This window comes from Coturnix japonica, chromosome 24, assembly GCF_054131305.1.
Source record: "Coturnix japonica strain WE chromosome 24, WE-NBRP24, whole genome shotgun sequence".
NCBI classification, from domain to species: Eukaryota; Metazoa; Chordata; class Aves; order Galliformes; family Phasianidae; genus Coturnix; species Coturnix japonica.
The window spans coordinates 5211013-5232585 of record NC_140686.1 but is presented as its reverse complement, the minus strand read 5'-3'; the positions used below and the strand labels follow the sequence as shown (position 1 = coordinate 5232585).

Sequence of the window (21573 nt, the reverse complement as noted above, 5' to 3'; positions counted from 1 at the left end):
TGGACGTGGACTCCATCTTCATACAGTCTCGGATGCTGTTTTCTTTAGTGCTTGGCTCCTTTTTCTGCTGAGCTAGAAGCCTTTTCTGAGCTATTCTGTTTACCATGTCTTTGTGACAGTGTGAAACTTGTATTAAATTTAGAGGAAAACACAATAATGGGTATTCAACACTATTATTATCGTGCCATGTTCTTGTTTGTGACACAGGCAAATTGGAAATTATCCTGGTTTTGCAGATTACCCAGACTAAAGAACACATCCTTACCTTGTTCAGAGTGAACTATGTGATGTTCTGTGATGTCTGTGTTGCTGCTGATTAAGTAGTGCAGCCTGGTAGATACAGCTCTTTTGCTGGTTCCTGTCATTTTTTAGTTATTATTTGTCCTGGTTTCAGCTGGAACAGTTAATCTTCTGTGTCTGGTACTGCTGTAGGCTCATTTAGCAATAGGGATCAGTATGTTAGTTTAAGGACCTGTATATTAGTTTAGTTGGGAATGAAAGGGAAGAAATAGTTGAAGATCAGCCAAAAGTCACAGTGTTGAAGCTGATGATGGAAAAATGAGGAGAAAGTGGTCTAAGACCACCGTAGGCCCCTACTGTGCATGCCCAGAAGGACATTAAAGTATATTAACAAGTTCTTGGAGAGGGATGAATATGTATGCGATTGTATTGCATATGTGGGACACTGGAGCAGGTTGCCCTGTGAGGTTGGGGATGCCCCCTCCCTGGAAGCACTGAAGGCCCTGCTGGATGGGGCTGTGAACAACCTGGTCTAGGGGGGGATGTCCCTGCCTGTAGCAGTAGGTTGGAACCAGGTGATCTTAAAGGTCCCTTCCAGCCCATACCATTCTATGATATGTATGTCACTTGAATTCTGAGAGCACACACTTGCATTGTCAGGTCACCTGGTATGTATCCCAAGGAATAAAGGAATGCTGCTTTCTAACACCACACTGCAGTTGGAAGGTTTTCTTCTTGGATTCAGCTGACAGTATGATGCATGTTTTGGCTTTAGGAGAAAAAAGGGTGTTGCTGACACAGTGATGGTTTAGTTGTTGCTGAGCAGTGCTGTACAGAGCCAAGGACATTTCAGATCTTCAGCTTTTTGCACTGTCTTGTTGTGCGGTGGGGGTGGGGGTACAGAACTCTGCCTGCTGCCCTGAATTGGCCAGAGGGGTATTCCCTACCATATGACATTGTGCAAAAATAGAACTAGAGAGTTCTACCTTTTCTTCTCAGTTTTCCTCCCCTGTCCCACTGATGGGGTGGAGTGAGAGAAAGGCTGCATGGTGTTCAGCTGCGTGCCAGGTTAAACCACAGCATTATTAAATAAGATCTTTATATTGGTTCACTTTTCAAAACAGTTTTTCCTCCTTTCTAAACTTCTCTATACAACAGAGCAGATTTCCAGCTAAATAAAACCGTGGCTACTGCCTTAGGAGTGCCAGAGAGAGACAGGTCTGTTGCTGAACTGTCACTGAAGTTCCAACAACCTTGGCTTGGGCAGGAGTAATGAGACGTAGCCCTGGGCTATAAATTGCATTGACTTGGGAACGAGGGGAATTCATTCTGCTTTGCCTGAGGCAAAGGTCTGCTGTGCTGTCAGCCGAGCTTCTCAGCCTCCCAGTTCCTTCTGTCATGGTAATCAGGCACCAGGAAAGCTGCTTCTGAAAGAGTTTTGAGGAAGTCCCTTGTTACCTGCTACTAGTTTAACTTGTGTAATCTCGGCAGCAGCAGCGGAACCACGAGGGGCATCTGCTTCTAGCTGCCGTACTCAGCCTTAAATACAGGCAGGCAGACCTTGTGGCCGCTTGCAAGCAGTCTCTCCATAAGGAATTCCTTACAGCTGCAGCAGTGTGCTAATAGTTGTCATACAAAGAGATGGTACCGGTGAGCCACAGTTGCATCTGCTGCATGAGCATTTTGGTGTTCTGCCACCCCGAGATCCTCATAAGAAGAAAATGATGTGTTTGGCATTTCTAATGGGAGAAGCATGGTACCAATGTCATATATACACACACACATATATACATGTATATACATGTGTATACACACACACACACACACACATTATATATATACATACACAGAAAGCTGAGATAAAGAGGAAACCCCAGTGAAGCTTTTGTGCCTGAGAAGAACCCAGACGTGTGTTTTACCCACTGCTTTTTCACATCATTACATAATTGTTTTAGCAGCTTTACTCCTAAAGGGAGCCATGTGCGTCTGTGTCCAAATTATTTGCTGGGATTTAACACCGTGCTGTCTAAACAGAATATCTGTGAGCATAATCCTTAATGATATGCTGGGGGCACACACTGCTGATGGAAGCCCTGCCTGTGATTAATCAATTAAGAATGAGATAAGCCCAACAGAAAGAAGTTCCTCTGTTCTGGTAGACAGTCTGAAACATGCTGAAGCTGGACTTACATCTGGACTTGTTTGCAGTTCCACGCAGGATCTTCAATGTTGTCTCAAGTTAAATAAATATGTGAAATATGGAATACCTGAAAGTAGAAATTAATTCTGCTTTCCTTTTAGTTTCCTTTAGAGAATTGTGGAGGTAGTATGAGCTTCCAAAAGCTGAAGGAGGACAGGCATTAGTTCACGTGTAGAATGCTTTCTTTGGCATCCCCTTCTCACCTGAGGGCATGCAGCATTTGGACAGTGCACCATGTCGTGTTTAGCACAGCTTTAGCAATGTGTCAACCTCTGAATTTACTGCTTATAAATATTTCTGCTTATAAACCTTCCTGATTATAAATACTGCCAGCAGCTAAATGCACTGCAATCTGGTACAACCCATTCAGCCTTAGCTGCCCCTCAGAGAGCCTTTATTTTAAAGGAGGTAACAGATGAGGTGACAGAGCTCTGCTCTGAGGTGACACTTGTTTTTTCTGCTTGTCATTGCAAGCAAACAAGCCCCTGGATTTGAACGTGGAGGAAGATATGTTGCCTTCTGTTCAACAGCATTTCTTTTTCACACCGAACTCCCTGGAGTGAAATATGCTTCAGTGGGTGGGAATATTGTTAGGTATCATTGCAGTCTTCTGCTATGAAATGTAACTTATCACTGCCAAGAGCCTGCTGCATGGAGGAGCCATTGTTAGGCATCCCCAGCAGGGTCAAGGGATGACCACCAATAGCTGAGGGGTTCCTGCCTTACTCTAAGGGGTTTGGAAACTGGGCAGTTGGGCAGATGCTGTTTTGTATCTCAACAACCCGCATTTCTATGCAGCTATATCTGTATCTGAGTCTGTTTCTGGAGTGATTTCTGAGGCTCTCACCTTCACAGGCAGAAGATACACTGTAAGAACAGCCTTGGCTATTATTTCTCTTGGAAGGGGGTTGCATCTACATCCACATTCTAGCTAGTTATAATGATAGACTTTTCTAATAAGAGTGGAGTTGAAGTTTGGTTTTGCTTGGCTATTAAACAAAACTGGCTTTCTTTTCTCTTTTCTTGGTTTGCAGCTACAGTCCCTGTCTGGTACCATTCCTGGGAAACATTACAGCTCCTTCAGCATCTCAGGTGCTGGGTGTTGCAAAGGGGGGCATGAGCAGGACACCTCATCTTGCATTGAGTTGTTTCTAGCAGCTGTGCTCTCAGTTTTCAGGGTTACAGTGAAGACAGAAGCAGCTGTGCTTGCGAGTGAAAAAGTGAGGGGAAAAGCCTCAGCACCTGGTAGGATCTGAAACGACACAGGTCCTCATTGCTGTAAGAGTGGGAAGAGCGGTCTCCCTGCAGATGAATTTTGTGAGCAGGCCTTGCAGACATCAGAGTCTGAAAAATAATGACTTTGTGTCAGTGTGTAGCTTGTGCTCTTGTACTTGCATTACTTCTCTTCTCACTTAAAGTACTCATTGTACCGTACTTCTAAACACGGTATGCGTGTCTGGAATGGAAATGCGTAGCTAGATCCTAATTGTGGGAGCAGTGCTTCTTACTTTGGAAGCCATCCTGGGGTTATGATGACATGCTGAATGAATGCAAAGTGGTGCTTTTCTGAAGAGTTATTTCAGCTTGGTTTGCTTATGTTAACATTGTGGGGTCAGGCTAATTCCCTGATGGCTGTGTTTTCAGGTTGCATCTTGACTTGTGCAGTGCTGTTCCAGGTATGCTGTGATTAGCTGTGTCTCACCATCTTCTGCCCAATAGACTGTGAATATTTGGACCTGCAGAATGTAAGTTAGGAATGATGAGTCTCTGTGGATGTCATCTAGGAAGGTGGATGCGATTGATAGGAGTGGCTGTGAAATGGGGCCTCTCTGGTTCATGGCTTTTGTGTTGGTGCTCTGATCGCTTTGGATTGAGTTTGAAAGCAGATTCATGGATGAGGTGAGGCCTGCCTGTTCCTGTTAATGGGACATGAGAAGAGCTGCACCCATTGTGGCTCTTACAGTGAGATATGAACTTGTAGGGCTGGCAGCTAGCGAGAAAATGGACTTTTCTGTCCATACCAACTGCCCAGCTCTGGTACCACTGCAGCTTCAGGAGGGCTTCCCTGTTTGTCTTAGCTGAGAATTTGACTCAGTATTTTTTTTTTTTAACTAAAGTATAATTTTTATTGAATTCAGGCCATTACTTAGAAAAATCTCCAGTGTATTTCTAATTTTTAAAACCTGCCTAAAAACAGGATCATAACTGGACCAGCAGGAAGCAATTTTCTTGAACTTATTGCACCATGGAAGCTAATAGAAACTTGATGTACTAATCAAAGTACTTGGGTGTGTTTTAAGATGTGCTGGTTTTGTCCAGAAATGGCTCATTAAAAATGATATTCTTTCTGGAGCTTTAATTATCTAAGTGTGCAAACTAAAATGGGTTTGAGCTTTGGAGATGATCAGAGGAGGAGAGGAGACAATATAAATGTTCATTCTAATTCTTATTTACTTGAAGAGTAATTATTTCCTTTGATGCTAAATCACCTTTTCTTCTTCTCTCTCGATCCATGAATTTTCTATCTGCTAACAGAACCTTGGGATTGTACTCCCCACACTTTGCTTCTGTCATTCCACTTTATTAAACTGGCAGTTTGTTTGAACAATTCAGTTATTCATTAGATTTTACATTTTTGCTCTGGCTTTATTAATTACTGCTTTTTACGAACTGGGAATGTAGATGTTCCCTTTGCCACTGTGATAATTTGCCTTTGTAAGAGGCTTTTCAACATTTCATGCCATTTCCCCCATCGCAGGGGCTTTCTCCTTGGCTGTAAGATTTACTTTGAATCCTGCTATTGTTTGCCACGGAGCAGTTCCCCCAGAAGCCAGGTTTCCATAAAGCTGTCTGAATTCTGTTTGCATGCTTCCCTGCTGTTAAACAGTGTGTATGCAAAAGGCAAAATGCAAACTTGGGCTGCTCAGACCCCGTTCTGCCTCTGTGGTGTGATTGCTTCTATCAAATCCTTAACTCCTGGAGCATGTATGTGCAAATACAAACTCGGTTATGTCCCATGTGAGTGTTTAGTCTAGTGAGATCAATACTTTGCATGCTTGCCCAGCGTGCTGCTCACATAGCCTGCTTGTGGAGACTGCATCTCTGATGGGCTTGTTTGTGGTGCAATGGAGTAATAGCAGGATGTAACGTGTGCTGAAGGCAAGTGAATGCAGTGTGCTTTTCTTCTGGTTTCTTACACTCATTTATTGAAATCAAACTTTTTTGTAAACAGAAATGCTTTGCTGTGAGATGCTCCAGAAGAAGTAGGCTTGTTGAGTTGACGTCTGGGTTGCATAACTACATCCCAGCTGGTGGCAATGGGAGCACATAGGAAGCTGCTCCTTGCCACAGCTGAGGAATGGAAATGCTGTTCTGGGCCACCAGTGCCATACCCACCTGGTCCTGCTGGCACTCAGCTGAGTTCCCATCACTCTGGCTGGAGAGATCCTGGTGGAGGCTGAGTGGATCACTGAGTGGAGGCAGAGCATTTAGGTCAGGAAATGTTGAGATCTCTGAGGTTCTATGAAACTGTTGCAGTCTCTCCAACAAATTATGCCTCATCACTGGAGACGCTAAAGGTCAGGGGGACAGGGCTCTGAGCACCTGATGGAACAGTGGTTGTCCCTGTTCATTGCAGAGGAGTTGGGCCTTCAAGGGTCCCTTCCCACTGGAGTGATTCTATGATAACAGTCAAATCTGAAGTTTGAGCAATGCTGGACCTGTAAGACTTAAGCATGGTGAATGGCTTCCCTTAGCAAGTGGCTTTGATTGGAAAGCACTGATCTTGCTGGGACTGATGTATATGCTCAAGAGGCCTTGCTGGGAACCTGAGCTCACTGCGAAAGGTTCTCATTTACTCTCTTGTTTCCTCTGTCAAAGACCTTCTGGGTGAAAGCCCCATGAGGACTAAAGCAGCTGAGGAGGAGGAGTCCTGGTGCACCCCACAGCCATAGCACTGATTCAATGCTTGGGAGGGACAGAGGGGGTAAGAAGGATCAGACTGCTCCAAATTAACAAGGAGGAGAAACTGCTCTTGAAGTACAAAAGGATTGAGTTATCTCAGCACAAAGCCTTATGACGGATTGGTTTTTCTCTTGCTGATCATAAACTGAGGGAGTCAGTGCAGAGCAGTACAGCTCGCTAATTCGCTTAGCAGGGTGAGCTGCACCAGTCTGCGTCTGTAGGCATGAAATATATCAAGACATGCTTAGACTGCTGTGTCTTTAGGCAGCATCTTTCATGCAAATCATGGCTTTCCCCCCCTCCCCCCCCCCAATAAATTACCCTTAATTTGAATCAATATAAAACCTGCCTTTCCATTACTGTGTGATGACTCTCTCCCGTTCCCCAGTGAATTCATAAATCTGTTTCACTTTCAAACCTCCAAATTATTTTAATAAGAAACAAGGAGAAGCAGCATAAACTTAAGTTTTCAGCATGACTTTTCAGGCCCAGGTGTCTGCACTCCAGTTTGCCACATCTTGATGCTAGCCTACTCATGTCATATGCTTAGGAGCCAAAGCTGAGCCAGTCAAGTTTGCATTCTCATTATTGCTATTCAGAGTCTGAATGCTTGCTGGTAAAAAGACACGAATATTGCATGGAGTCCAGGAACAGCTGCTAAATCCATTTGAGATTGCTGCAAAGCATAATTCAAGATGTTACTGTAAGAGCATTTTTCTACTATAGAATGATGTGCTGTTCTTTCAGGGTAAGTTTAGGTAGCACGCACCAGACATTCCCACTATGTGTTAGGTATGGCTAAATGTCATGTTTCCATTTCTTTTTCCATGCCTATTGCCTTCTTTCAGCTGATGGAATAGATTGAGAGACCACACGATGTGTCTGCAAAATCTGGAAATGAAGCTAAAATATGGCACAAAATACTGTACTCAGCTTTGATGTGTTCAGGAAGAAGAGATCGTTCTTATGCTATTTGCAGTTGAACCTTGCAGGCTTTGAGAGTGAAACTGTGAATCAATTGAGGCTGGAAGAATTTCTAGGCCTACGTTAGCCAAGAGCTTTCTGCATGTTTGTATTGATGTTACTGCAGCTCAGGCTGGGAAACTTGTAGTGCTGCATGCAGGGCCTGGGTGGGTTCTGCTTACCTTGTGCTCCCACTGTAGGAGGAATGGCTTAGAGTGATGGGTTTGAAAAATACAGGACAGTGTGGGAGAGAGAAGTAAAAGAGAGGCCTGCAATACCGTCAGCAGAGAACTCACTCTTTTGTGTTCTCAGCTCTTCCAGTTTTGCTTTTTAATTGAAATCTAACGAGGTCCATTTTGCGAAGTGCCAGCATCCTTCAAGTCTGTTTTTATTATGTGATTCCCAGTGTGCAGAGCTGAAGTCTACATCTGCAGCAGTTAACCTTGTTTACCTCCTCGCGATGACAAGCTAAAAGCTGTTGGCTTCCTCCCTGCCACCTGCTCCAGCTCTGTGTCCAGACATTGACACAGCAGTGATGTTGGCACTGTGGTTTTTCCCGGCCCTTTGTGACAATGTCATGGAGAAGCCAAGCTGTCTCCTTTCAATTCTGGCTTCTTCAAACACTTCTGAGGGTAAAAAAAAGGAGTAGGAGATAGTGATGCAACTTCCAATTGGTGCCAATGGAGAACAGGTGGAGGGCTCTGAGCAAAGGACCAAGAATGAAGGCAGAGCTTGAAAGAGCTCCTATTTGTGAAGCAGAGTTGGAGATAGCACCAAGCAGCCAGCTGACTTTGGCTTGGTTTTCCAGCTCATTAGTGAAAGGGGCAGAAGCAGAGCTGGGTTATCCTAAGGGGGCAGGTGGAGCAGTAAATTAGTTTATTTTAAACTTCATCTTTTGAGACTCTTTCAATGGTGATGCCTTTTAATGTAGCCAAAAAGAGACCCAAGAATCTTTGGTGCATCAGGAGGAATATGTCATAAGAAAGAGGGGTGAAAGGAAGGCTGTTTGGAATGCTGCTGCCAAACAAAGAAAGGGGGATGGAGCTGATCTCGTGTATTTTCAGATGAGTGCCATTTATGTTTGGCAATACGGGATGATGACTGTATTCGTTCAGATGATGCAAAATGAGAATCCAATGAACAGTTGTGATAGGAAACAAGTATTTCTTTTAACTTTCATTTTGAACACAACACAGGTATTTCCTCTCGTGCTTTTATGTCTTGAGGAACAAGCAGTGTTGCTTCTCCAAGGTGATGGAAGACTTCCAGCTCTCTCCTGACTTTGGACTCTCCCCAGGACATCAGAAAGTTAGGCCCAGCATTTATTCAAGAGGAAACGGGCAACAGTGACTTTGTTCAGTGAGAGTCACAAACAGTCTGTGCACAAATGAAGGCCCTCTGGGTACGAATGCTGTGAAGTCTCTTTGAAGGCCCTGGTGTCTCGGGCACAGGGTTTGTTTTCTTTTTGATGGAAGATTTGGATTAGTGTGGAAAGCAAAATCACGGGGTGAAGCTTCATGGCCTTGAGTGAGAGCAGGGACTTTGCAGCTGGGGAAGGTGTTGTGCAGGTGATTGGAATTCATGTTTTTAAGGGAGCTGAATGGCTTTTTCAAATGAGAACACAGGAGAAATCCTTTAGGGTTTGGATGATATAAACTGTGTATTTTGATGAGATGTAGGAAGATGGTCAGAAAAGATTTTGGGCTGAGGAGCAGCAGGCTGTTTATTACACAGATTCACCTCCTGTACCGCTCTGCAGTGGGGTTAATGGGGGCAGAGTGGCACACACCTCTGCTCCGTGGGCTCCTCATATCCCTGTGCTGCCCTGCACAGGGACACGTTGCAGTCCAGCAGGGGCTGTGCTTGGCTGCAGTGCTGCTTCTTTTTCTTCATGCAGATGCAGGGCTTCCTAAAGCTGTACCCCAGGGCTCTCACAGGTGTTCAGCTCACAGGTACTCCCTGTTTTGGTTCCATCCCCACTTTGGGAAGCATGGGCTGTGCTCCCAGCATAGCTCTCCATTTGGGTACACCTCCTGTATTCCTTCCCATTTCTCAGCTCTGTGCCCAAGTGATGGGCTGAGTCCTTACCTTTGGTGGCTCTGCTCTAGCAGGATGGGACCAGCAGGTGCAGCCTTCTGCTGGCAGCCACGTGGATTGCTGGGCAGTATTCCCGAGCACTTCACCTTGTCTACCTTGGCAAAGCTACTCAGGAAAATATGGTCAGTATTGCTAAAAATACTGTTATGCAAGACAGCATCTTAACCACTGCATCCCAAGCAAATACTTTGCATAGAGAAATTTATGTTCTTTACTCTGTGTTATCTGGCTGGAAAAGCTGACCATTTTTCTGCAAAAAGCAACTTGGCTTTTTTTGCTGGCCAAAGCAGTTCGGGTGGATTTATTTGCTTTTATTCAGAATGTTTAAACAGGGATTCTAATGTTGGCTTCAAGAGGAAGAAGTTCTGGCCCTGTTATTTATGGCAGGTGTACATTTGTAGGGGGAACTGGGCTGTGCTCCCTTCTGCTTTGTAAGGCTGAATTGTAACAGATTGACCTGCAGCAGTTTCCAAAATCTTTGTGACCAGCCAGTGTATATCTTGGGGAATTGTGCTGGATGGGAAGATGTTAATTTAAATAATAGGAAAATGGGCATGGAAATTGCACAGCCTATTTCTGCCCTTCGCTTACTGTGTGTGGTTTTCTTATCTCCCTGGTGAGGAAAATGCAAAGGTGGGACAGCTGATGGCATAACTGGAGAGAGAGCTGTATAAAGTGCAATCACTGCCTTTGTTATTAACAGACTGTGCAAAAGAAAACTAGGCATACCTTCTGTCTTAATGCATTCTGCCTTTCTGGCATGGTATGGAAAGCTCATGTTGGGAAGTCAGTAGCATCTGGAGAACTTGGGTAGGTAGAGGCATGCAGGTTATTGGATGAGCAGCAGAGCACAGCGAGCCTTACGCCTTTTGTTCATGTGTAATTGGAGCCTGAGATGCTGGTGTTTCAGTTCTGTGCTATGTCAGAAAACAAAGATGCAGACTGTGAGAGGAGTGTCAGGCAGCCGGTGTGGGAAAATGGAGTTTTGATTTATGGCGCTGGCATGAGACAAACTGCAGGGGTCCAGGGCAGTGCTGGTTTATGGGTGAGTTCTGGTCATTAGTGCTGATTCCTTCTTTCAAGGTCATTTTTTACTATTTTGTGTGTGTGACTTTTCATAGGTTGGTGCATCTTATCCTAACAGAGCAGCTCTGGGCTTGATTCATTTATCCATCTCCTTTTGAGATTAGCACGTGGCCATGCACTTATGTGCCCTTAGCAGTAAAGGAAGATAAATATGTGTTTGAGTGGGTTGCTGGGCTCAAAGTGTTTGCTTAGGTGCTTCCAGCTTGTATGTTGTACCAAACATCCTTGTTGACACTGCTGGTAGGTATTCAGCTGTGCAATTGCAGGCATGCTCTGCAGCATCTCAGGATGGCACACCTGGATGGAGATTGGTCCTTCATGCTCCCTTTAGGGAAGCAAACACCTCTAATGCAAGTGGAAATGGAAATCTGTGCTCTGTCTCATAGGCTGTTCTTTGCTCTTGGGTCACAGCTGATGGTGACACTACTTTGTAACTTGCTCCCTGTATTGCAGGACCCACTTAAAATGCCTGGGAGCTGTTTGTGCTGTGCTGCTGAGGATGGTCCTGAGCAAGAGGCTGTGAGATGAAAGGAGACTATTTTCATTCCTAACTAAATTCCAGGCTGGGCAAAGGTGTTGGGCTGTCAGGTTTGAATTCAGCAGTGCTAATTGTTGATATTCAGCTTAATCCCTGATTCCAGGAGATGTCAGTGAAGAGGACAGGGCAATTAATTCATCACAGCTTAGCCTGGCGTGCAGTGACTGGGGAGAAGCCAGCTCCAGCTCACTGGGCTGAGCTATAGAAGGGATGCATGTCATTTTAGGAGCGTTTTGATAATCCTTTTGTAGTCAGTTCCAGCTCGAAAGTAGGAGGGGAACCTGTGGTTGGGACTGGTCATTTCTTGTTCTTGTCTCAGATTGTAATGCAAGCTGCTTTTGGTGTTAGATATTTCATGATACACGCTCAGATTCAAAATGACTTGTTTCAGGAAGTCAGGTTAACACAGCAGAGCAATGGTTATGGTGTAAGCTGGTATTTGTGGGGTCAGTGATTCCTGAAGTGGTGCCACATGAGATGCTCAGGAGGCAGCTTCACCTATACCCTGCTGGCCCCAACTAAACGGAAGGAGATAGCATCTAGGAGACAACTAGAGCTGGTTTCCTTCTACAATAAATAACACAGTTAACTTGTAAAGCACGTGGCTTCTTAGCACCTGGCTCGGGGAGCACTGCTTCCCTCAGGCAGTGACTCAGGAAATGAAGGAAATGTTCTAATAACTTTGAGTTCAAGGATATTTGTCAGACTTTAGAGCCTTGGTTTGTTTGTGTTTATTTTTGAGAAACAGGGGAAAAATGAAATTTGCTTGTAGGCTTTATTAGAGCATAGAGTGGAATATGTAAAGCAAGATTAAAAATGAAATAGCCTATTGTTTCCCAAGGTACTTTCAAGCATGAGGCTTCTCAGCTGCTTCCCCTCCCATCCATCTGCAGGCACAGCACTGATATCCCACCCCTTTTCTCTCTGCGCTTCTGATTTGTGTAAGGAATTCTAGTCCTGGAGAATCACATTTTGTCTGCAACAAACTTTTCTCATCAGTCTGGGGAACGCTATGCCAGCCCTGTTGTGGAATGGAAGCCAGAGTATGAAGGACTGTGGTGGGTTGTGGGTGGCTGCCTGCAGGTGGGGGAAGCTGCTGCCCTGGGGTAGGGATGGGGTTCATGGACAAATAAAGGACCCAAGGGTAAAATAAATTCCAATTTCAAGCCTTGTTTCTGAAGCCAGGGGTTGAAAAAGCAATAATAATCCAAGAAAAGCTTCCTTTTTTTTGCTCAGTGGGGATGTACCTAGCTAGGGATGTACCTGTGCATGAGGTGGGTTTGTTGTACCCTCAGGTCTCTCCATAGCAAGGAGCAGGCTCTAAGCTGGAATGCTGCTAGCTGAAAAAGTAAATGTGCTGCCAGCTGTCAGCTCCAAGTATGCCCTTGTGGTAGGGGTTGTGTGAGGGAGAATGAGGAGGCAGGACGGGCCGCTTTGTAGGGATGGGGATATAAAACATCAATGGGGATGCAGGGGATAATGTAATGGATTTATAGGTTTCAGATGCCTTCACTGAATTGCTGTGCAGGCTGTCACAAAAATGGGAAATAGATATATGGAATTGCATAATGTGTCTACAAAGTAGCATTTGATTTAACAGCTGTACTTAGCATTTGCATTCCAACAGGCTGCAGTCCCTGAAATCAGAGGGGAAGCTTGTAGTCCTAATGGTTGGTGATGAATGTGGCTGTAGAGACCAAGCTTTGCTCACCAACGTTAATTAGTTCTATATGGCAAAGGATGTAACATAAAGTGATGTGTAGCGTTGTGTTGGTTTCAGGGAGAAGGACCGTATGAACATGTTTTTGCCTTGACTGACAAGCTCTCAATCCTGAGACATCAGAGTTTGCTGCCCTCAGATTTAAGGTTATGGCACATGAAATCCTAATAACTTCATTATTCATCAGTGTGAGAGCTTACCTGAATGTGCTGATGTACAGGAAGATCAAATGGATACAGCAGCCATGGCTTGAGCAGAATATCTCCCTGTTAATTTATTTAAGAGGATTAAAGAGAATCTGAACAACCATCCAGGGCTCCCGGGGGGTTTAGTGCACAGTACTGCAGGGCGAGAAGGACCATTACAACAAAGTGATGACATCTTTATCATGATTTATTGTTATATTGAGCTTAGGTCCTCACAACTGTGCCAGGATGCATCCTTCCAAGGAATGTCTAAACCCAAAGGGCTATTGATCACATCCCTTGATGCTTTGTTTTGCTGTTTAATTACCACGTTCTTAACAGTAGAAACCCTGCAGGGTAAATTTTTTGGCCTCCAGTTTTCAGCTGTTCTTCCCCTTACTGGTGTTATGTATGATAATACTGATGAACCCCTATAGTAATACACTCCAACATTACAGTGCCTTTTTGCTTGGTGTGGACACGCAGCTGCCCGTACGTCTGAGAGGTATGGAAAAATCACACAAGTTAGAATTAATTTGTTATAATTATGTGTTTCCTTCTGAAGAAAGATTTGCAGTGGAGAGCAGCCCTGTGCTTCCTAGTTCATTTACTCTCTGCTGTGGCCTTTCCTTTGAGGATGGAAGCCTTACATCGTAATAGAAGTTTTACAGTCAGAGATGATGACAGCTAGTAAAGCATTCACTTTTCCCCAGCAAATTGTGTTAAATTAGGCGGTGTGAAGGAGGAGAGAGCTGTGCTCTCAGTGTTATGTCTTCATTTTGTGGCTGTTAACACGGTGTTTGGTCAGTGATTTCAAGGGGTTGCTGTTCTGAACTTTAAATTGTATAAAACACGGAGTAGGATGGAGTAAACAGGGGAGCTGCTGGTTGGTGGGGCTGGGCGCACTGGTGTAGGTTGGATGTCTGCTTAAATAACAAGTAGTGAACTTAGTAACCATCCTGGTTCTGACACTGACCTGTTGTGGTTTATTCTCCGTAGTCTTATTACAGCAGATTTGTCACTAAACAGTTGGAAATCAGCTAAACTGGAAAGTGTCAGCATTTGTTCTGTTGATGTGTCCAACATTTTATCCATGAGGAATTTGGACTGGCCTGGCCAGGTTTGGCAGTTTGGATGGATGCTGAACTGAGCAATGTCTGGAGTACATTCTCTGCACCCCCATTATGTCCCTGCTGTCTGGGGGGGCTCATCCTCCTGCTGTGCTGGGAACGTGGCTCTTACTTACCTCCCTGAGTTCCTCTGCCTTCTGATCTTTTGATTACTTCCAATGTATTGCTTCAATTTAAGAAACATTTCCTAATGATGAAAACAAAAGGAAGATTTAGGATCTATTTGTCTGTTTCTTGGCTTCACGCTGTGCAGTAGCCTGGGCCCGCGTTTGCTGTGATCACAACAGCAGCAATGTTGAGCCCTAAAACTTTTCCTTCAGACCACTGAGTCACCCAGGAGCCAAAAGGTAAATTGCAAACAACGCCTGCAAACTCAAGGCAGCCACTGCAGTGTGCAGAGGGGGCGGCTTTCAGAGGGCGACAGCTGTCTGCTGTGCAGGAGATAACTGGGGAGCTGGTTAAAAAACATCGAGCTTCAGTCTTGTGAGACGTTTCCTTCTCTCCTTATTTGCATTTATTCTGCATCAGAGTCAAAACAAATATTTTCAATATTTTCAATCAAAGTGAAATTCTTTTTTTTTGAGCCTCTTGTTGTTTGTTTTCTGTCTAGGTTTTAAAATGTTTAATTTTATTGTCTGGGTTTCTTTTGCAGAATACAGCAGCGTGATGTGACACGGCTAGTCTTTTAAAATAGATTATTTTAAAATAATTTGGAGCAGCTGTTGTCTGGTGATTGAGTCATATCATTTTCTTAGATTAGAATCTCTTGTTTATTTTGTAATGAAATGGTTTGACACTTGGAACAAGAAATGAAGATAAATAGTCAGCATACCAGCGAGGAAAAGCAGGTGCTTATTTCAGCAGCCTTCTGATTCTAGGAAATGCCATATTTCTTCTCCACGCATGTTTCAGTGCATTTTAAAGCGACTCCTATGGAGTCACAAATTTCCATGGTTTCTTATTGAAAAAATGTTCTGCATTTGATTCCCTCCTTCAGAACTTTGCATCATTTCAGGGGAAGAGCAGGATCTCTCAGTGCCTGCTCACCTCACCACCATCTGATCTATGTGCAGATGATTTGCAGCTGTGCTCTGTCAGCCTCTGATACATTGCGGTGCATTACCAAGTGGACAAACACTCTGGATTTGGGATGGGATTGCAGTGTATTGTTGTTGTTTTCTTCCATCCACAGGCAAGAATCCTTAGAGAAACGTGGGGATGGGAACGCAGTCACTGCCTGCAGGAGCTTTTCACATCAGGGTGCTTTGCTGACAGGTTTATTCATGGGCAGATCTACACTGATGCCTTCAGAAAAGTAGCGCTGATGCATGTATGCTTTGTAAAAACAAACTCCATTCTCTTACTTATACATGAAGCCCAATTTATAACTGATATGTTACAGCAACTCTTTGTTCTGTAAGGAAGCACAGATACATCCTGTAGCACGTTGCAGATGTTTTTGGTGAAGAAATAACAAAGCTTCCACAACTAGAGATTATCCCAGCTGTGAGAAGTGTGTGGTGAGCCTGGGGCCTGAGCAGTGGGGCTGTGGGGTGGCCAGCAGCAAGCAGCCCAGCTGGCGTAGAAGGGCAAAATGATTCTACTTTATTCTAAGCTGGAAGAGAATTTGCCTCCTTTTCCAAATAGTGCTCTGTTTTTGGGGCCACTTCGCATTTCACCTGTGTTTTTGCTGCTTAACCATCAGCACTCAGCAGTTATGGAAATGCATAGAAGCCCTCAACCTCAAAAATGTTTGTGTGGAGGAGTGTAATAACCCTCATTTTATAAATGGCAAAACAGAGGCTTAGAGAACATGGCTGTGAAGGAGGCCATTGGCAGAGCTAGAAGCACAGCTGTACTCAGGCCCACGAAACCTCCATCACCACATCGTTCTTGCTGTGGGCAGCAGAGAAGAGCTCGAGACTTGCTCTTGTATGAGCAATAAAATCATACAATCATATACTTAGTAATGTTGGAAAAGACCATTAGGATCGCCAAGTCCAACCCCAACCCATCCCTCAGTGCCACATCTCCGCAGGTCTGGAGCACCTCCAAGGGATGGTGACCCCACCACCTCCCTGGGCAGCTGTTCCACGGCATCACCACTGCTTTGGGTAAGAAATTTCTCCTGATAGCCAATCTGAACAAGGTAACAAGCTGTATCTGCTGGCACAGCTACACTTACCTGTCTGTTGTTTCTGCCCATGGACTTGAATGCTGCAGAGCCATGCACACACTGCCAACTTTGTACTGCAGTTTTTGTTTTCCTTCTCCCTGTTCCCATATTAAAATGGTTGTGTTTTGGGGGCAAGGATTGTTCTCACTTACCTGGGTTAGTAAGGTTCACATCTGTGTGAATGGTCTCTGCTGCAGGAACCATCTTGCAGTTTGGTTATGTCAGGAGCGTGTCTTTACCACAGTTTAAATGTCCTTGGAAGAACTCATTTGGGGCAGTGACTGATTTGAGTCAATGGTCTTTATGAACGTTGGCCCAGGCTGTAACCTCAAATAATGTTGGATGTGTTCTCTCAAGTGCTGTTTTCTCCTTCCCACTTCTTATGAGTTGAACCCATGCTGGTTTAAGATCCCTTGTGCTCGTTTAGTGAGCAGCAAACCTCCCTCTCTTTTTATTTCAGTGCTTTTCCTTTTTGTTATTGTTTTTTTCCTCTCTCTCAAGAACATTTTTACCCACTTGCCTTTAGGGGATATGCATGTATATTGATGAAGAAAAATAAGCCATTTTGTACTAACTTTAGAACTGGTAAAGGTAAGCGAGTGCATTTATTTAAATACAGATTGAGGACAGTTTCATCTTCCACTTTCATTTCTGGCCTTCTGAGCAGCGTGTTTGCAAACAAACAGCCATGGCTTTGCAGAGGACACCCCATGAGCTTGGAGCCTTGTGGATGTTCCTCATCTTTTTCCCAAACTCCACATTATTTCCTTCTGCAGAAGCACATGGAATTATCACTGCACTAACACTGTTTACAAATAGAGCGTACGGACTGCAGCAGTTCATTCCTAATAAACACCATGCATGCATTTTTCATTCTGGAGTTTGCCTTGGCTGGGTCATATCTCTTTGTTTAAGGTCTTTGATCCCATTCAGGTTCTGCAGGTAGAGGTGCACAGGCACCTCACTGTACCTGAGGACAAGGAGCAGGACTAAGCGTTTCTCCTCCTGCATTTAATTGCCTTGTTTTAATGATCACTGCGCCAAGTTCTGTCTCTTTCTCAGGTCTCCAGCAAGCAATAAAAATTTAAAAGCCAGTTGTAATTCCTGGAAAAGTTAGCAGGTTTGCAATGGAATCGCCTGCAAGCTGCTTATTTCTAATTCCTTTTTTATCCTGTTCCTATTAAAGCCCCATCTTCTAAATATTGTTTATTTATTTTTCCTCTGAACTGAACATTTTCCTCCTGTCACAACTTAGAAATTTTCAAAGACTCGTTCAGCAAAGCCAGGAATGAGATTTTCATGGAGTCCTCCATAAAATATTGAAGACTTCATATATTAACATACATTGATTTATTCATAGTGTTTCATTACAAATAAGCGAGGATCCCATAATATAAGGAAAGGTTAGGAGAGCAGCGGAGCGCATTATATTATATTGACAGCTCAGTTGAAATTGAGCTGCCTCTGGATTGAATTTGGAGGGTGAGGGAGGAATTCGCTGGTAAATAAGTCATGAGCTCTCCTTGCCAAGTGTCTGCGTATCAGTGGGGTTGTCGTGGGGAAGCAGAACGGAGCTCAAGCAGAATTTCAAAGGTGTGTGTTCAGCCTGGGTTCCCCTGCAGGTGTGTTAGAGGTGCAGAGCATGTGGGGCTGCAGCCTGGCTGGATTGCTCTCAGGCGTGGTGCTGTGTGTGAGCCTGCAGCCCAGGGCTAAAAACAGGGAATTCTATCAGCAACCGTCTTGTGAGCTCAAGGAAAACAAGTGGGACTGTTGTCTAAAGGCTTGGTGATGTTTATTTCATGTGGACCTGTCATTTAATTTCAGTCTTTCATTTTGGCACGATGTCTTTGGCTTAGGAGAAGAATTCAGGCAGTTTTGTTGTCAGTAACAACCTCCTGTTTCTTCTCACAAAGCCTGCTGAAAACAACAACTTCCTGGTGGAAAACGTATCCCTGCGTGCAGAGAAACTTCCCCTGTGCTGATGGGGTCGAATGGGAAATTCACCTAAGAGTTCTGCAGGTTGTGCTGTGCTCAGCTTCAGCTGCAGAAGTTTGGGGTTGGGAACAAAAAGCAGTTCTTGGTGCCTTTTGTTGTACATCACTACGTGCTGAAGGGAAGAAATAGGTTTCATCCAAAGCAAAGCCTGGAAAAATGGTGATATTCACGTGGCAGCATCCAAACCTAGGGAGGTTCACTGGTGATACTGAGCTTATCTGCCCTTTTATTTTCGATCTGGAGTTCCAAAAGGGGAGTAGAAAAGGGTCATAGAGAGAGCCCAGGTGCAGAAGACCCCTATCACCTCACTGTCCTTGTTCTTCGTTTGCAGATTACTTACAAGGCCGTTGGGTCTCTGGATCCCAGTGCTGACCTGTCCAGCCAAAGAGGGAAAGTCTTCAAACTAAGGAATGAAACGCATCACCTCTTTGTAGGATTATACCCAGGGACTACGTATTCATTCACCATCAAAGCCAGCACAGTGAAGGGCTTTGGGCCACCCATCACAACATGGATCGCAACTAAGATTTCAGGTATTGCTTTGGGGAAGACAAAAAAAGGAACTTTGCAGGGCTTTGTTCTTTAGATCTACAGCTGATGTGTGAAACAATAAAAATGCATTCAGTTTGGTGTCTCCTCCATGAGTTTCATGGGGACCACAATCTATTATCTATGTTCGTTCAGATTACAGTGCAAGGGTTTGTTTGTGGATGCCTTTGGAGGATTTCAGATGGGAGCCTTTGTTGCTTCTATAGATAAACCCTCACTACAGCAGGCTATTCAAATTATATATTCAGTCACATAAACTCCTTCAAAAGTGTGGCTTCATCTCAAGAACACACCAAAAATGGACACAGTAATTGAAGTAATTGAATTAATAGCAGAAGGAGATGAAAATAAAGAAGGGAAACAGTATTTCTTTCTTCCTGAGTAAGGCCAGGAGGAGAGCTCCAGGTAGGCAGACAAGGATGTGAGAGGCACTCAGATCAGGAGGAACTGCAGAGAGAAAGCTCCTGGGTGCTCAGGAGAAGCGAGGAAACTTGATCTGGCTACCAATAGCTCAGCTGGGTGAGGTGGTGGCTGAGATGGCATCAAACGAACATGTGCAGAATGAAATAGGGAACCTGGCTTAGGGGAATTCTCAGAACAGAGCTTAAAATGAACGTTTTTTGGTGTATCTAAATGACATCAAATCAAACTTTTGGGACAATTGTAATGTTGAAATATGCAGCTCTGTATTTTCCCTTATCTTCAGAACTGGTTGGTAAGTTGTTAGCAGTAAGTAACAGTGTAAAATTTTAAGGAAATAAACTATCTCTGTTCTTTGCACTGACCATCAGCGAAGTTGGAGCCTTTTAGATGTAGTTAGAAGCTCATGTCACATCCACCTGGAGTACAACCACAGGCTTTAATGCTGCTTGCAGAGGGAAGGCATGGTGTGTCCTCTGCTTATCTCTGGCCAGAGGAATAAAACAGCACGGGAATGGGAGTGCTTTTCTCCTCTTGTCCAGTTTCTTTTCATTTTAAGGGAGTGCTCAGGTCTTGTTAGAAGCCTGCATGCTTATTAACTGTATAGCGCTGAGCTCAGTTTCTCATCTTTATTTCTCTGTCCTCTAAACTTCTTGTTTGCAATAGGCCCCATGCAGGCATCTCTGATGTTAGATCATACTGTTGTGTGGTCAGCTGTACGCATGGGATTTTGAAGTTACTGTTATACTTGCTTTAAGATAATCCTAGAGGAAGTAGGGAGGAAAATGAGATTTGCATTGACTTGTTTTCACTTCTAAGAATGTCTTTGTTTGGCTGTCTGGAAGTTGATAGTTTTAAAATGAAATCCATCTATGTTGTAGGCATGTGTGAATTGTGTATTTGCAGAGAGTGCAGTGGTATCAGGTACTGGGTACTGCTGGTACCCTGTATCTTTATGTGACTCATACTGCTTCCCTCAGTGCACAGCGCCTTCTGCAGAGGAAAACAACAAACTGGCATTTGTTCTGAACTCATTGCCAGCTTATGGATAGGGAAGTCAGTTGCTGAGCTGATAATAGGAAACACCGTGCTTAACAGTTCTCAGGCATTTAGATAAAAATCCTGATTGTAAACAGGATTACTGTGGAAATCGCTGTGAGAAGGTTAAATGTGGGACCCCCACAGTGCAGCTTGCCCTTGAGAGTTGTAGATGAACTGAGTGGGACTACGTTCTTCATGTAAATTCTTCTATTTGCTTTATAGTTAGGGATATTTCAACAAAGCTTACGTCTTTGGAATAAACACAGCGCTGCTCAAATCCTTTAGTATTTTTGTCCCTAAGGGACGTCTGCTATTGGGGAAGGTAGTATTAACATAATGAGTAGGCTGTGTTTCCTAGGGAAACCTGTCCCACCTTGATGACATGACCCTAGCAGGAGGTAATAAAGCAGAAATAGGAAGAGGAATGTGGCCAAGTGTAAATAGTCACTGGTTTTCCATAATGCCACAAGGAACACCACTGGTGGAGTGATGGATACTGTGGCCGGTCACTGCCCACAGCACTTGCTGGTAGACACATCACTAAAGCACTGGGGTTAAATACCCGTTTGAGTGCCCAAGTAATTCCACACTACTCTCTTTTGATGCTTTCCCACTTCATAATGTACCTTCCAGCTAATCAAGGAGACATAGCTCACACATGCATTAAAAATTCTGCAGGTAGGTGCCCCATGTCGGCACTGGAGGGCCACAGTAAGAATGGGATCCAACCCAGAATTAGTCACGGATATTGAGAAAGTATTTTAATGTCTCATTGGAAAAATGTTAAACAGCCTCCAAGAAATGTTAATAAGCACATTGCTATCACTACCACAGGCAGCAACTGGTGTCTCAGTAACGTGTTGCTCTTTGTTCTGCTGCAGCACCATCAATGCCGGAATACGACACGGACTCGCCCTTGAATGAGACCGACACCACCATCACTGTCATGCTGAAGCCTGCTCAGTCCCGTGGAGCCCCTGTCAGGTGGGTGGTTCCTCCTCCCTTGTTTTTGCAGTGTTCCCCTCTCTTTCCTCCACAGGTTTCACTTTTTGTTCTCATCTGATAATGGAGCTGTTGAAAGCGAATGCTGCCTACAAGGCCAACTTGCCTGTTGATTCTGCCTTCTGCATTTCTTTTTATAAATGCGTCCTGCTGCTAACCTCCAGGATTGGTTGCTGATGGCATTGTGTGGGGAAGATGATCAGGGGGCTGGAGCACCTCCCCTATGAGGACAGGCTGAGGGAGTTGGGTTTGTTCAGCCTGGAGAAGA

The 21573-nt window shown here is 44.3% G+C and overlaps 1 protein-coding gene across 7 annotated transcripts in view; it reads left to right on the top strand.

The window, feature by feature from the left end:
• LOC146757144 (receptor-type tyrosine-protein phosphatase T-like) overlaps positions 1 to 21573 on the top strand; it is an 88679-nt gene that overhangs the window by 31447 nt on the left and 35659 nt on the right. For all 7 annotated transcript variants that reach the window (XM_085523484.1, XM_085523487.1, XM_085523485.1 and 4 more), the window contains 2 exons: positions 18625 to 18826; positions 21185 to 21287. In XM_085523484.1, the coding sequence (XP_085379610.1) occupies positions 18625 to 18826; positions 21185 to 21287 (305 nt within the window). The remainder of the gene's footprint in view (positions 1 to 18624; positions 18827 to 21184; positions 21288 to 21573) is intronic.